The 14,853-nt window shown below is 41.1% G+C and overlaps 2 protein-coding genes across 2 annotated transcripts in view; one reads left to right on the forward strand and one right to left on the reverse strand.

Moving 5' to 3' along the window:
* The window catches only part of LOC123754563 (sodium-dependent noradrenaline transporter), a 71,601-nt gene extending 58,898 nt beyond the window's left edge, over positions 1 to 12,703 (forward strand). Inside the window, exons 8-13 of the mRNA XM_069326426.1 lie at positions 831 to 943; positions 1,954 to 2,094; positions 4,283 to 4,382; positions 5,107 to 5,213; positions 6,227 to 6,403; positions 6,701 to 12,703. Coding sequence (XP_069182527.1) covers positions 831 to 943; positions 1,954 to 2,094; positions 4,283 to 4,382; positions 5,107 to 5,213; positions 6,227 to 6,403; positions 6,701 to 6,799 — 737 coding nt within the window. The 3' untranslated portion in view covers positions 6,800 to 12,703. The remainder of the gene's footprint in view (positions 1 to 830; positions 944 to 1,953; positions 2,095 to 4,282; positions 4,383 to 5,106; positions 5,214 to 6,226; positions 6,404 to 6,700) is intronic.
* Positions 7,951 to 8,466, reverse strand: LOC138366039 (uncharacterized). The gene has a single exon (XM_069326763.1). The coding sequence runs from the start codon at positions 8,464 to 8,466 to the stop codon at positions 7,951 to 7,953; it is 516 nt and encodes a 171-aa protein (XP_069182864.1).
* Positions 12,704 to 14,853: the final 2,150 nt, after the last annotated feature.

Here is a 14,853-nt window from a genome sequence, read left to right on the forward strand (position 1 = left end):
TCTCTCTCTCTCTCTCTCTCTCTCTCTCTCTCTCTCTCTCTCTCTCTCTCTCTCTCTCTCTCTCTCTCTCTCTCTCTCTCTCTCTCTCTCTCTCTTTCTCCCTCCCTCTGTCTTCCCCTCTCTCTCTCTCTCTCTCTCTCTCTCTCTCTCTCTCTCTCTCTCTCTCTCTCTCTCTCTCTCTCTCTCTCTCTCTCTCTCTCTCTCTCTCTCTCTCTCTTTCTCCCTCCCTCTGTCTTCCCCTCTCTCTCTCTCTCTCTAGAAGTGACTAAAGTTGCTTGAAATTGCTTTAATAGGTCTTAAATTTTCTAAATTATATAAAATAACCGGTAATTACCTAACTTCACCCGAAATTATATTAAATAACCTGAAGCATTGCCAAATTACACAAATAACTGTAAATTTTGCACGAGTTGACCTCTCTTGACCTTTATATTTTGCCCCTCTCCTCGTTAACTCAACTGATCATAAATATATCGTAAAATTACACAAAATAAATCGTTTTAATTTTCTATTTCTTCTAGAGTTTACCCCAAATTGGCGTAAATAAATTAATAATTACTCGAAAAGCATAATGGGAATGATACTATGGCCTTTCACACTCGCCCCCTCCCTGTGGTTGATCCGGAAAGACTTGACAAGGAAAACTAAATGAGTGTGGGGTGAAAGGGGTGGTATAGGGACGTTTTCTGTGTTGACGAGACCACACACTAGAAAATGAAGGGACGACGACGTTTCGGTCCGTCCTGGACCATTCTCAAGTCGATTGTGTGACTTGGAAGCACAATTTGACTGATTGTGACTGATTGTGTTGTCTGTGTCTCCCGCCGCAGGTCCCGGGCTGGTGTTCCAGGTGTACCCAGAAGCGGTAGCCACCCTGCCCGGCTCCCAGTTCTGGTCCTGCCTCTTCTTCCTCATGCTCATCGCTCTCGGCCTCGACTCCGGCGTGAGTAGTGCTCTCTCTGCCCGTTATCTCTCTCACACATGCACACACTACACTTATTTATTTAGTGTATGTATTTACTACAAATATTAAACACACACACACACACACACACACACACACACACACACACACACACACACACACACACACACACACACACACACACACACACACACACACACACACACACACACACACACACACACAAGTACATATATGTGTGGCACACTGGTACATAAGCTGGAGAGACAGGCAGGAGTAACTGGTAAAGTGCTCCAGTGGATAAGGGAATACCTAAGCAAAAGGAAGCAGAGAGTTACAGTGAGGGGTGAGACCTCAGATTGGCGTGAAGTCACCAGTGGAGTCCCACAGGGCTCTGTACTCGGCCCTATCTTGTTTCTGATATATGTAAATGATCTCCCGGAGGGTATAGACTCATTCCTCTCAATGTTTGCTGACGATGCCAAAATTATGAGAAGGATTAAGACAGAGGAGGACAGCTTGAGGCTTCAAGAAGACCTAGACAAACTGAAGGAATGGTCGAAGGAATGGTCGAACGGAATGATTGTTAGAGTTTAACCCAAGCAAATGTAATGTAATGAAGATAGGTGTAAGGAGCAGGAGGCCAGTTACAAGGTATCATCTGGGAGATGAAATTCTTCAAGAGTCAGAGAAAGAGAGAAAGACTTGGGGGTTGATATCACGCCAGACCTGTCCCCTGCAGCCCATATCAAGAGGATAACATCAGCAACATATGCCAGGCTGGCTAACATAAGAACGGCATTTAGACACTTGCGTAAGGAATCATTCAGAACTTTGTATACCACATATGTATAGGTGGTATATATAAGCGTTCGCCTGCCTCATCCTCCTCCCCACATAACTGCCTCCCTCCCTCACACATCTGAACACTCCCCCCCCCCCCCCACAGCACACCAAAATACCTGCCCCCGTATCCCCCCCCCCCCCACACACACACGGGTGATGTGGTATGTCTCGTGCACCAACAGATGGGAGGGCTGGAGTGTGTCATCACCGGGATGCTGGACGAGCTGCGACGCACCTTCGGCAGGAAGACTATCAGGAGGGAGATCTTCACCGCCATCGTGGTCTCCTCCTCCTTCCTCGTCTCCATCGCCAACTTCTGCCAGGTGAGAGATAAGAGTTCTCCCTTCCCACCTTGACCTCCTAGTCTACTGTACCTCTCATTGTCCAGGCTTTTGTTCCTGTTCGGTTTCTGTACTAATGGATATGCAGGCGAGGAGTCACAATAACGTGGCTGAAAAAGAGTCGACTTGAGAATGGTCCAGGACTGAACGAAACGTCGTCGTCCCTTCACTTTCTAGTGTGGAGTTTACTAAAGGATCTCGTTGTGGTGTCCGAGCATAAGTCGAGCCTACATCCAGAGACCCGCTTCCGTTTCTAACAGAACTCATCAGTATTTTGTATTCCATTCTTGTATTCGAAGATTGTTGTCATCAGTGTCAATGATTTGGGTAGAGTGCAGGTGTAGTTGGTGCTATCAGCAGCTCTGTGGTCTAGGTGACACAGTGTGTTCAATTGAGGGGAGAGGTGTGTCGTGGCCTCGGCCGTGGGTTATGCTATTGGCTTGGGTTCTGAAGCACGGTGTTTTGAACACATGCTAGGGTGGAAATTATCATTTAAATAAGTTTACTGAAATATAAATAGACACAAATACATCCCAGCCACTCATTAAAGGAAACGTGTCTATACATCTATACAGACATCATACACCATCGACGTATAACTTGCAGTTCTCGTGCATAGGTAATATTATTAACAACGTGCACACAAATACTAAAAAATACGTTTTATAAATCAGTACAAATACATAGATACAAATAATAATACCTAGACTATACACAAACATATAAATAGGATTATAAATGGTTATACACTTGGTATAATATATCCAGAATATCACCAACCTGTCTACCGTGATACAGAAAAGCTAGTTGTTCAGGAACAGTCGTAGCAATTATCTCATTTCTAGATACTATATATATATATATATATATATATATATATATATATATATATATATATATATATATATATATATATATATATATATATATATATATATATCAATGGAGACTGACGACCACTTTGTGAGAGACCTTGACATGCTACATAATTTACACTGCTTGGCATTCTTGTAACACCTGTCTCATATTCTCAATAATGTTTGTGTCCGGGCTTCAGACGCGTGTTTAAAGTCACTACAGTTAGTTTGTCAGTGTTTTGACTAATTTAATGCGTCATGATCTGACTCATATTCATGTTGTCATTCACGGTTTGACTCATATTCATGGTTTGACTCATATACATGAAGTGTGTCAAGGTTTATTTTCTCTCGTGTGTACTAAATCTTCTGCCTGTACCTGATTTTGCATTTTATTTCCTGGATACTTAAAACACATTCAATATTCTCTCGTATAATCCTCAACAATGGCTAAGAAGATTAGTTTTTTACTGTTTAATGAACCAAGTGCTTCTCAGTTATCAGTAAATTCGAAAACATCTTTCCCCCTCCAGAGCTACTTCATCTCAACCAGCCAGAACGACCTGCAATCCAGCTTGTATGGATCAATTATAATTGCTAAGTCTAAGTTCAATTTTCGTGTCCATTGTCTCATAGACTGAGAATATCCTTATCAGGGTCCCACACCCCGCCCCGCCATCTTCACCCCACCAATCCGTTACAATATTCTTGGAAATTATTGTCTCCTGATAAGTGAGAAATTATGTGTTTATACAGACACCGTAGCCGGTGTTGGTCATCCAGCGGCTCCCTCTCAAGATGACTTCATCTTGAGAGGCACAGTTTCTACGTCTACTTTTTGTACCTTACAGGGAGGATTCTACTGCACTGCCGAGAGCGTTTGTGGCAGTCATATACATGGCATTATCACAGTTTATTAGCCAATCTTCTCCTGTAACATCTCTTTTTTTTCTATATATTTGTACGTCATTCGAACAAATCTGAATACTTTGGAAGGACCCATCACCTCCTGTCCTTCTCATAAAACAATTATACAGTATTCCCAAGTATTGATGTCAAATTTAGTTCCGTTTTCATTACCTCTTAACAATAATGTAAACACATGAGGCTTTGACACCAAGAATAATCCCCATAGCTTCCTTCTGTATTATTCCCCGCTTATATTCACAAGACAGGTCCACAACACCTTCACTAGATTATACTAGTGGCTCTGGAGGAACCAGTCTATCTTTACACAAGGTACTAATATGATTTATCTTTGTGTTGTGACTCTGGTGTTGATGTGATGTGTGTATGGGTGTGTTCTGGTGCAGGGCGGGATGTACGTGTTCCACTGGCTGGACACCTACGCCGCCGGCATCTCCCTCCTCTGTTCAGCGCTCTTCGAGGCCATCGCCATCTCCTGGTTCTATGGTAAGTTTCAATATATATATATATATATATATATACTAATGCATGTAAGGCTTACCATGAACTTTGGAAAGGGAAAAGCTCTCAGCCTGCTAATAGGAGTCAGCAGTTGTCTGTTCCTGAACCCACCTCAGAAAGAAATAATATATTATTATTATTATTATTATTATTATTATTATTATTATTATTATTATTATTATTATAAACTAATACACTATTAATATTTTAGCTAATGCAGTAATACTGAAGTAATAAATTAATAATTATAATAACAATAAAACAATTTTATACTAGAATTATCATTATTATATTTAATTCCTAACGACGCCTAATGCAATTTGACGGTACAAAATAAACCAGCCTGGCTTATACGGAATAGTGTGTGAGTGACCACCAGGGTTTGAGTCCACCGCCCTGCTTCAAAGGCTCATCACAGCCTGACTTAGCATAGCCTAACCTTGCTAGTATGATGATTCATGACAGTGTGGGGTGACAGTGGTGGCCCATGTTGAGTGTAGGGTGACAATGGTGACCCATTCATCATTATCTTGTACTAATTTAAGTAGGCAACCATGATTATAAAAGTTACAATTTCTAGTGTCTTTTACTTTTCAACTGGACTCAGATATTATAGCATGAGTGTGAGGGTGAAGAGTAGAGACTGGGATGGTTAATATTATAATGTTAGTGTGAAGATGGTGAGAGTAATGAGGCGGGTGTGACGCAGGGCTGCGGCGGTTCTGTGCCGACATACAACACATGCTGGGGTTCGTGCCCCGCTGGTACTGGCGCGTGTGCTGGAAGTTCGTCTCGCCACTCTTCATCCTCATCACGGTGAGCAGTGTTCACACTACTCTCACTTCTCCTCTTGCTGGGGTCCTGCTGGGGTCCTGCTGGTGTCCTGCTGGGGTTCGGCTGGGGTCCTGCTGGGGTCCTGCTGGTGTCCTGCTGGGGTTCGGCTGGGGTCCTGCTGGGGTCCTGCTGGTGTCCTGCTGGGGTTCGGCTGGGGTCCTGCTGGGGTCCTGCTGGTGTCCTGCTGGGGTCCTGCTGGGGTCCTGCTGGTGTCCTGCTGGGGTTCGGCTGGGGTCCTGCTGGGGTCCTGCTGGTGTCCTGCTGGGGTTCGGCTGGGGTCCTGCTGGTGTCCTGCTGGGGTTCGGCTGGGGTCCTGCTGGGGTCCGGCTGGGGTCCGGCTGGGGTCAAGCAACTCACCTCCCCACATGCCTCCCGCTTCTCTTGTGTTATCATTCCCACCTGCTATATACGCTATAATGTTCACTGGTCTACAACACGATTCGGGAACCATTTATACATCCTCTTGCGAAACCTGTACATCTTTTTTAATAATCATTGCGGCTTTATTTAAATTTATTGAACAGTTTACAAGCTTGGAAACTTGATAATGATGGTAATTATTGTTACGAACCACCTCGTACTCTTCTGAACTCTCACACTGTGTAATAAATGTAAACAAAGCCGCCATGATTAAGAAAAGCTTTACAGATGTCGTAAATGGTTAAGTAAATGTTTGATGAATTAACCATTCTTAGTGCCCGGCGTTAAGCCTAAATCTCGCCATAGGTACTGTGCTAGATGAACACAAACTTCCAGAAGCTGATTTATTGTACAAAATGTAGCAGTTTTCAAGTAAAGTTAATCATAGACTATCTTGTTGGTTAGTAGTAGAAATAAAAGCATATTTTGAAAGTATTATTAACATGAAATTTTATCTCAACTATAAGCAAACTTCCAAATAATCCCTGTATCAACAAAGCAAAATTTCAGTATTTATAACACCTTAAAAAATCACTGTTATTCTAAGCGCACTTTCTCCTTATTTTGTGGCACAGATCCTGATCGGACTCCAGAGTCAGATCACAGGTCAGCTGGAGTACAACGGCCCGACACACTACCAGTATCCTAGCTGGGCCGAGGCTGTGGGCTGGATCATCACCTCCTCGCCCATGCTGATGATACCTCTGTGGATGGTCATTACCGTCTACCGCCAGCCTGGCTCCCTCAGACAGGTATATCCCACCACCTGTAAGCGCCCTCCTGCTGCTTGCCTTTCTATTCCTATTCTATTAATAGGCTTGCGTTCTATTATTTCTATCTATTTCCGAACCTCTTTGCCCCAGAGGGCTATATTCTGGTCACTTCTAAACATTATTTTATATATTAATCGTTTTCGTTAAGAGAGCATTTTTAACAAAGAATTTCTTGCCGTGTTTTAAGTAACATTTTATTAGGATAATCGGTGAATTTCAGGGAGCACTCCATCAAGAGACGGACCTCCAGATTTTATATTACACTTAACGTTTCAGAAACTGCTTCTGAGCATCACGCCTGAAGGAGAGCATCAGAAAGTGCTCCAGACAGACGACACCCCACACCTGGACTGGAGTCACTGGTGCCAGCTGTGAACTGGCCACACCTGGACTGGAGTCACTGGTGCCAGCTGTGAATTGGCCACACCTGGACTGGAGTCACTGGTGCCAGCTGTGGAACAACGCTGCCTATTACCTCTCCCATAGCTGAGGAAGCAACGTACCGCGTCCTCGCTGCTTCCCATAGACCCTATTTATAAAGGCAGTGACTACCTCTTATAGCACTAACGTGTAGGGAAGCTTGTTTATTAACCTGACAGTTGTTCCAACGAAATGTATCAAAGTGTATGATACTAGTTACAAATTTTAAGGTGTTCGTATTACAGTGAACGTAGTGATTGTGGGTTACACAATGCCAAACAGTCTTCTTAAACACAAACTGTAATTAATACAATTTGAAAGCTGAATGTACGTATAAAATACGGGTCGATGTTAGTGTTTGCTTTGTAATGCATCGTGTGCAATTTTTTAATTCATAAGGAACTTTAATTCCTGAATTTTGGTAATATTTATTTCTCTCTGAGAAATTACTTAATATGTATCCGCAACCGACTCCGGCACCAACAGGTGCGTGGGTGTGACCTCACACACAAGTTCAAGTTTATGTATGTTTATTGAGACAAGAAAAAAATACATCTCAAAGCTATAGAGTAGCTTAGGCTATTTCTACTGCCATCTGGGCTGTGAGGGTGTATCCCACGCCCCAGCACTGGTGATGGTATCCACCACCACCAGCCACGTCGAGGGCACTCACACCACTGATGAACAATTGGAAAGATATTACCTTATCTCGATGACTTTAACGGGTATCTGAACATATTAGAAGCGTGTCACCAGGTTTGACGCGAGGCTTCCTACACCTCTGGAAAGAAAGGTGCCTGATCTTTGCCAGTAAGACGGTGGGTGCCATTTCGAGAAGAGATTAAAGACGACCCATTTTGCAGTATTACGTGGCTGAGTGACATTGTTCACATTAATAATATTGTGGACATCCCACTTGTATCCAGGATATAAAGAGTAGCCAATGAACATTTACACATTGTGCTTGCCCATCCACTCTTAAAAAAAAAGATGTCTCATTTCCATCAACAATAAAGGTGTCTTCATTTCTGCCAGTTAAGGGCTTCCTTATTTATATAAGTAGAAAGATAAGTGTCATAACTACAACATATAGGAGGTTATGCAACTCATAACAAAATGGGTACCCAGTCTGCGTCAGTCATAAGATTGGGTGCCCAGTCTGCGTCAGTCATAAGATTGGGTGCCCAGTCTGCGTCAGTCATAAGATTGGGTGCCCAGTCTGCGTCAGTCATAAGATTGGGTGCCCAGTCTGCGTCAGTCATAAGATTGGGTGCCCAATCTGCGTCATTCATAAGATTGAGTGCCCAGTCTGTGTCAGTCATAAGACTGAGTGCCCAGTCTGCGTCAGTCATAAGATTGGGTGCCCAGTCTGCGTCAGTCATAAGATTGGGTGCCCAGTCTGCGTCAGTCATAAGATTGGGTGCCCAGTCTGCGTCAGTCATAAGATTGGGTGCCCAGTCTGCGTCAGTCATAAGATTGGGTGCCCAGTCTGCGTCAGTCATAAGATTGGGTGCCCAGTCTGCGTCAGTCATAAGATTGGGTGCCCAGTCTGCGTCAGTCATAAGATTGGGTGCCCAGTCTGCGTCAGTCATAAGATTGGGTGCCCAGTCTGCGTCAGTCATAAGATTGGGTGCCCATTCGTCCCCATGAGAGCAGGTGCCGTATTTGGAAGAGCAATGTGACTGAGGCGAGCGCTCTAATACAGTGTTACCGTCCCGTGTCCTCTGCCCATTGAGCTCCAGAGCTCTACTGTGAATCACGCTCCACTGACGTGTCACTCGCTGGAGAAGTTCATTCTCAAGGTGAGTGTCCTCGCTGGTCCTCGCCAAACATAACAGTCTACCTTTGGGTTTCTCGCCGTCTGCTGTGAACAACACAAACCTCGCTGATATGATGGATCACACCAAGTTAATATTATTATAACTATTGAGAAACTTACTACAATACCGTAGAGTTTAAATAAAGGAGAAGAAAACGGCCCAATACTTGTGTAAGTGTATTATGAAACCAAATTTTGTTGATGAACCTATACGTCATTTATCAAGGTGCTATAAACTTTGTTCGCCACCTTGATAAAGGTTGTAGGTTCATCCCAAAATATGGTTTAATAATACACTTTCACATATGTATTGGGTCTTTTCTTCACCTTCACTATAACTATTATTAATATCATTATAAGTTTTATTATTTTTATATTATTAAAAATTGTTATTAACAGTTACATATATGAAATAATATCCCACTACTTAGAAAAGTCACATGAAACGTAGTCAATTTTTGGACCTCAGGCTTCGGACCACAACTTCTGCTCTACATTTTTTGTGTTTTCAAAATTGTGGGTTATTATTTCATTGATTATTACGCTATTTCACTTTACTCTCATGTACATATATGTATATATATGGAAGTTTTAGTGTTTAGACATTCTTATTTAAGTGTTTTTAATGTTTAAAGTGGACAAAGCCGGTTTACTTATATTTGTGTGGTACGCTTTGATCCGGTTAGAACTACCGGGATAAAACTGCCTGGACAAAATCTCCCTCTGGGGACAAAACTACTGGGACGAGAATCTGCAATGACAAAACTCCTCAGGGACAGTGCAGTCAAAACAAATCATAGCATTACTAAGCTGCTTCTAGACACAAAATGTTAGGGCTAACTCATACAAGGAGGGATAGACTACAAGAACACAATATATCCTATATTCAGATAACTCTAAGAGTGCAATTCTCCATTGGAACTAAATCAATTTAAAGCAGCTAAGATAGTTCTGTGATAGAACACAAAGACAAAGCTATATTAAACAGGAGCTGTCTCGTATGGGCCTAAAGACCATCTGAAGTTTCATAAATTCTTACGTTCTTCAATGTCCCAAGGAAATATATGTTTGTAAAATACAACAGGGCAAAAGTCTACCAATACAAAATTTCATTAGGAGTTGCATCAAGATGAGACTCCACTCTGGAAAAACTGTATAGAGCAGAACGCCATATGACCGAATTTTACCGCGATAAAACACACCAAAATAATCTACATCGCAATAAAATTACATTCAAACTAAACACTAGGTCACAATAAAACTCAACTGTTAAATGACAAAACTCGCCCAGGACAATACTGAACCAGGTAAAATTGTCAAGAACAGCTGGAAAACCTAGGAATACTATATTCAGCGATGTCGTCAAGCTGACATAGGCTTATTCCTTGTGGAAGAAGTTGTCATTACTCACTAAACGGGTAAACTCACCTCAAATCCCTTTCATATTAGTGTGTGTCGAGTTTAAGAACAGTCGGATTTTGTCTAACTTTGTTTCCTGTTTAATGTAATCAATCAAGCGGAAAGCCAAGCTGATTAATAATATCTTAATTTTATTGAAACATTTGATTTCGTGCAAGATCATATATTTAAGCCGCAAGTAGTGTGCTATACACGGAATATACTTAATGGATCTTCAAAGGTTGCAGAAAACTAACCAAAGACCCTTAAAAACTATGGACAAAAAGTTATTTAACACACATGGATTTCCGGTAATGGCGTACCGGAACATTGTAAATTATCTAGTGCGAATTACTGATAATTAGTGCCAATTTCGTTGTACATTGAAAATATGTGCAATACACCCGAAAGCTTAGAAAATCTTGTTTCTGTTCTCCTGTTAGTTTACAATCTTTCTACAATCTCAACGATTACTAGGACCTTTTACAACAGTGTGCATTCTGTCAATTTTATTTATATATAGCTAAATTATAAATGTCAAGAGTATAATCGACCATGACGCCTTGAGGGACAAGATACTTCATAACCGGACTTCATAAGTGCTCACACCTATGTGAAAGCCTGACCCTTCTAGTGATTCAGACCCTTCTAGTGGCTCAGTTATAGGTTCTGCAAGACATTGTCAACTTGAACCCCATTATTTTTATACGTATTCTAATTAGTGAGCAAAGTGCTGTAAAAATACTTTCGTCTTTAGAGTTTTTAAACTTTATTTCACTTATACAATAGCCTGACAATATCAAAAGAACAGATATAGATATATAGATGCTTACACTCTGGTTCTGATATACGTAGTTTTTCCCATATGTAGACTTTTTTTATTATTAAGACTTCTTGGTGATGTAGACGAGGGAGAGGATGGGTGGGGTTGCCTGGGAGGAGATGTGCTCAGTAATTGTGAACGGGACACTAGGCTTCTCACTCGTTCACAAATGGCGGGCATAACTCAGCCAGCAACTCGGTTCCCACCAACCACAATGTAAACGTAACTGTACAATATATATCAGTATTTTTTACAAACAAGATTAACGGGGGTAATAAACATCATTTCTTCAGAGACTTACATCACTTAATTAAGACCTTAAAACTGTCATTTGCAGTCATTCATCAAATGGCGTTATGGCGTCATCTTTGGTAAAGTGTAAACTTATTTTAGGTGTTGTTGCTGTTATTGCGTGTGGTATGAGTGTTGTTATAAGGTGTAATTGTAACGCAGCTGTAAGTATTTAAAATATTATATAATATAAAGTATACTTTGTTATGTATTACATGATATATATGCGTTCGTTGTATGTTGTTAACTGTTCACCGACAAATTAAGACTTATTCGTAACGTTAGCCGATATAAAAATCAATGATTCCAATACTTATAACATTCAGTACATGTTATCGGTCTGACTTAAGGCAAATGTCCGTATTGGGGGTCATTATCTTGGCGTGACCTCTCAGGAGTGACTAACCCTCTTGACGGACCTGGTGTCCCTTGGGGCCTGTTGGTCACTACTACCTGGTCACTCCTCCTGTCCTGGCACGTGGTGTCGCTCCGTGGTTTAATGACTCAACTACACACTACAATGTACTTAAAATTGTATTATGAAGTGCGGTCTGTTTGTATACAAATTATATATTTAATGTGTAAAATTATGAATTCCTGTTAGCCAATTGTAAGTAAGGAAATTGTGCTTGTAAGTCTTTGTTTTATTGTATAAGGGAAGTTGTAATTATAGAACTGCATACTATGCGCAATGGTAGGTTTACTAGTTACAGCGATGCAGTACCAGTTACAATGGTACGTTACTGAAATAATGAGTTCTGCAGGCAGATGGCATAGTAGGCTACCAGTTGTATTATATAGGTAAGAGGTGTATTGTCGATACATCAGCTGTAGAGATTTAGTACCACCTAAGGTAGCAGGGCAGCAATTAAAGGTACTGTATTTGCTGTAGTGGTGCAGTATCATTTGTAATGGTACAGTATCAGCTATGACGCTTAGAGTACCAGATGTTGTGGGGTAGAGTATTGACTGTGATGGTACGATAACATCCGTTAAAGTACAACAATGTCACCTGTAGTGAACTAGTATTAATTACAACTTACCCATTCAGCTTCATTTTGACTGATCTCTGCTACAAAAAACACACATTTGCAACCACCTTCGTAGTGACGGGTCTCTACAGCTACAACACAACAGTTACAACCACCTGTATGGTGAATGATCACTACACATCACCACAGCTGCCCACACAGAGACTGCTGGACGTTAGTGAAGTTATAGTGAAGTTAGTCTCTACCACGCGGACTCTTAAAGCCGTGGGGTTGTCACCATGTATTTCTTACATGCGTATGCCGCTCTACTGTACTTATTTTCATTATTGTATGTAAATATAAGTTTTGGACATGAGTAGATTCCCATTTTTTTTTCACCGATAGATATATAGTGTTTCATGGACGGTGTAGTGAGCAGCAGCAGGTCGGGACGCCAGTTGGGGAGAATGTAGTGAATTAACACATCAATGACATAACTGTTTTGTATGCTATCGTTTGATGTAATGGATTGTGAAAATAAAATGTAATTACCCTAAGTCTTCTTTCTTTGCTCCAGCTTTCTTTATTTACCCAAATTGTAGGTATCGCCTGTCGTCATGTATATCACTCTCTTGCTACAAATGTCACACCAGTTAAATCGACGATGAAAAATATACTTTTTTTAATTAACAGTCTTAGGAATACACAGGAATGTGGTGCTACCCTATTCTACATGAAGATTTAAAGAGTGTAGACCAGAAACTAGCTATAAGTTCATCTAATATCCCCATCTCACAGGATGGTTAGTCATACATGGAATCAGAAGAGACCATGATAATACGAGGCTGATCTATTAGCCTCCACTAGCAAAATCTGGGTACAGCACAAGAATATCTTCCAATATTCGTGACTATATGAAGTAATTACAGAGCTCAAAGTACCTCATACCACTTGGTCTGAAATTACTGATAACAGGGCAGTCACAGATATGGTGTTGGAGAGTATGATTAGTAAGAATTTAAAACCAAAAAATCAATGTATATATGTTCGTAATAAGACAAATAAGACACTGGGATTTATTAATCGAAGCGTTAGTAATAAGACACCTGGTGGTGTTGTTTAGCTATATCTTGCTCTGGTTAGGCCCCATTTAGATTATGCAGTTCAGTTTTGGTCACTGTACTATAGAATGGATATACATTCACTAGAACGCATCCAGCGTAGAATGACAAAGTTAATCCCTCAAATTAGAAACCTGTCACATGAAGGAAGATTGTCGAAGCTTAAATTACATTCTTTAGAAAGGCGAAGATCTAGGGGTGACATGATAGAAGTTTACTAGTAGATGAATGGGCATAACAAAGGGGATATTAATAGGGGTATTAAAAGTATCAACACAAGACAGAACACGAAACAATGGGTATATATTGGAAAAGTTTAGATTTAGGAAAGACCTGGGTAAATACTGGTTTTGTAACAGGGTTGTTGATTTGTGGAACCAATTACTGCGAAGCATGGTGGAGATGGGGTCCCTTGATTGTTTCAAACGTAGGTTGGAAATGTATATGAGTGGGATTGGCTAGTTATAAGTAGGAACTGCCTCGTAGGGGCCAATAAGCCCTCTGCAGTAACCTTTATTCTTATGTTCTTATGAACTAGGCACCCCACAGGGAGATGTCCTCAGACCTAAGGAGGGTATAAATAGCCTAAGCTACTCCATTCCTTTTTAGATGTATTTCATTTCCTCAATAAACGTACTTGAACTCGGATTTACCTTATTTAATATATTAATAAAGACTCTGTTAAACTCTGTGGCTAGCAAACACACGTGCACATCATTCACATTCGTGCACATCACTCTTGAGGGACTGGGCTAACAACACTGCAAACTAGACATGACAGGACGGATCTCACTTAAACTTAAAATACTGAACAATTTGGAGGTTGTTGAACCGGAAAAATTCTTGAAAAGGTCAGATGTAACACAAACAAAGAGTAACGGTTTCAAGCTCAACAAGCCACAATGTAGGACTGAGAATAGAAGATACTTTTTCACCCATAGGGTCATAAACTCATGGAACCGCCTACCCGCCGAAGCCGTAAATGCCCTAACTCTGTTAACATTTAAAGAACAGCTGGAAAAGATCATAAGGGTAAATGGGGGGACCTTCGACAAGCCGTCGGCTTCCTGTCCTCATCGAGGACAGGAAGAGAGAGATTAGTAGATTAGTAAAGCACATTGATAGCTTTGATTGATAGCATTGATAAACAAATCCACAAGGGTCGTGACGAGGATTCGAACCAACGTCCGAGATCATCCCAGATGCTGCCTTAATCTTAATCGTTGGCGTTGACCATGTCGTAGCTCAGTCGATTAAGGCAGGGTCTGGGATGATCCCGGACGCAGGTTCGAATCCTCGTCACGGCCCTCGTGGATTTGTTCATTGATGCATCACGCTATTGTGATTTCTGTGTGTAATAGCATTGATAGCTTGATCGATAATTTGACAAAGATTAGTTGGCACAATACAGCATATTGATAGCACATATGACAGCAATGATCATAATGGTAAAGTTGTATGGCTTAGGCACTTATATATTGGAGGATTGGGTAGCACTAGATACAGTGCGAGTTTAAAGCACAAGATAGGAAACTGTGAAGATGAAATTAGGTACTTTTTGGTTTTATTTTTTAATAAGGTATGTA

The sequence above is a fragment of the Procambarus clarkii genome, chromosome 18, assembly GCF_040958095.1.
Source record: "Procambarus clarkii isolate CNS0578487 chromosome 18, FALCON_Pclarkii_2.0, whole genome shotgun sequence".
Classification (NCBI taxonomy): Eukaryota; Metazoa; Arthropoda; class Malacostraca; order Decapoda; family Cambaridae; genus Procambarus; species Procambarus clarkii.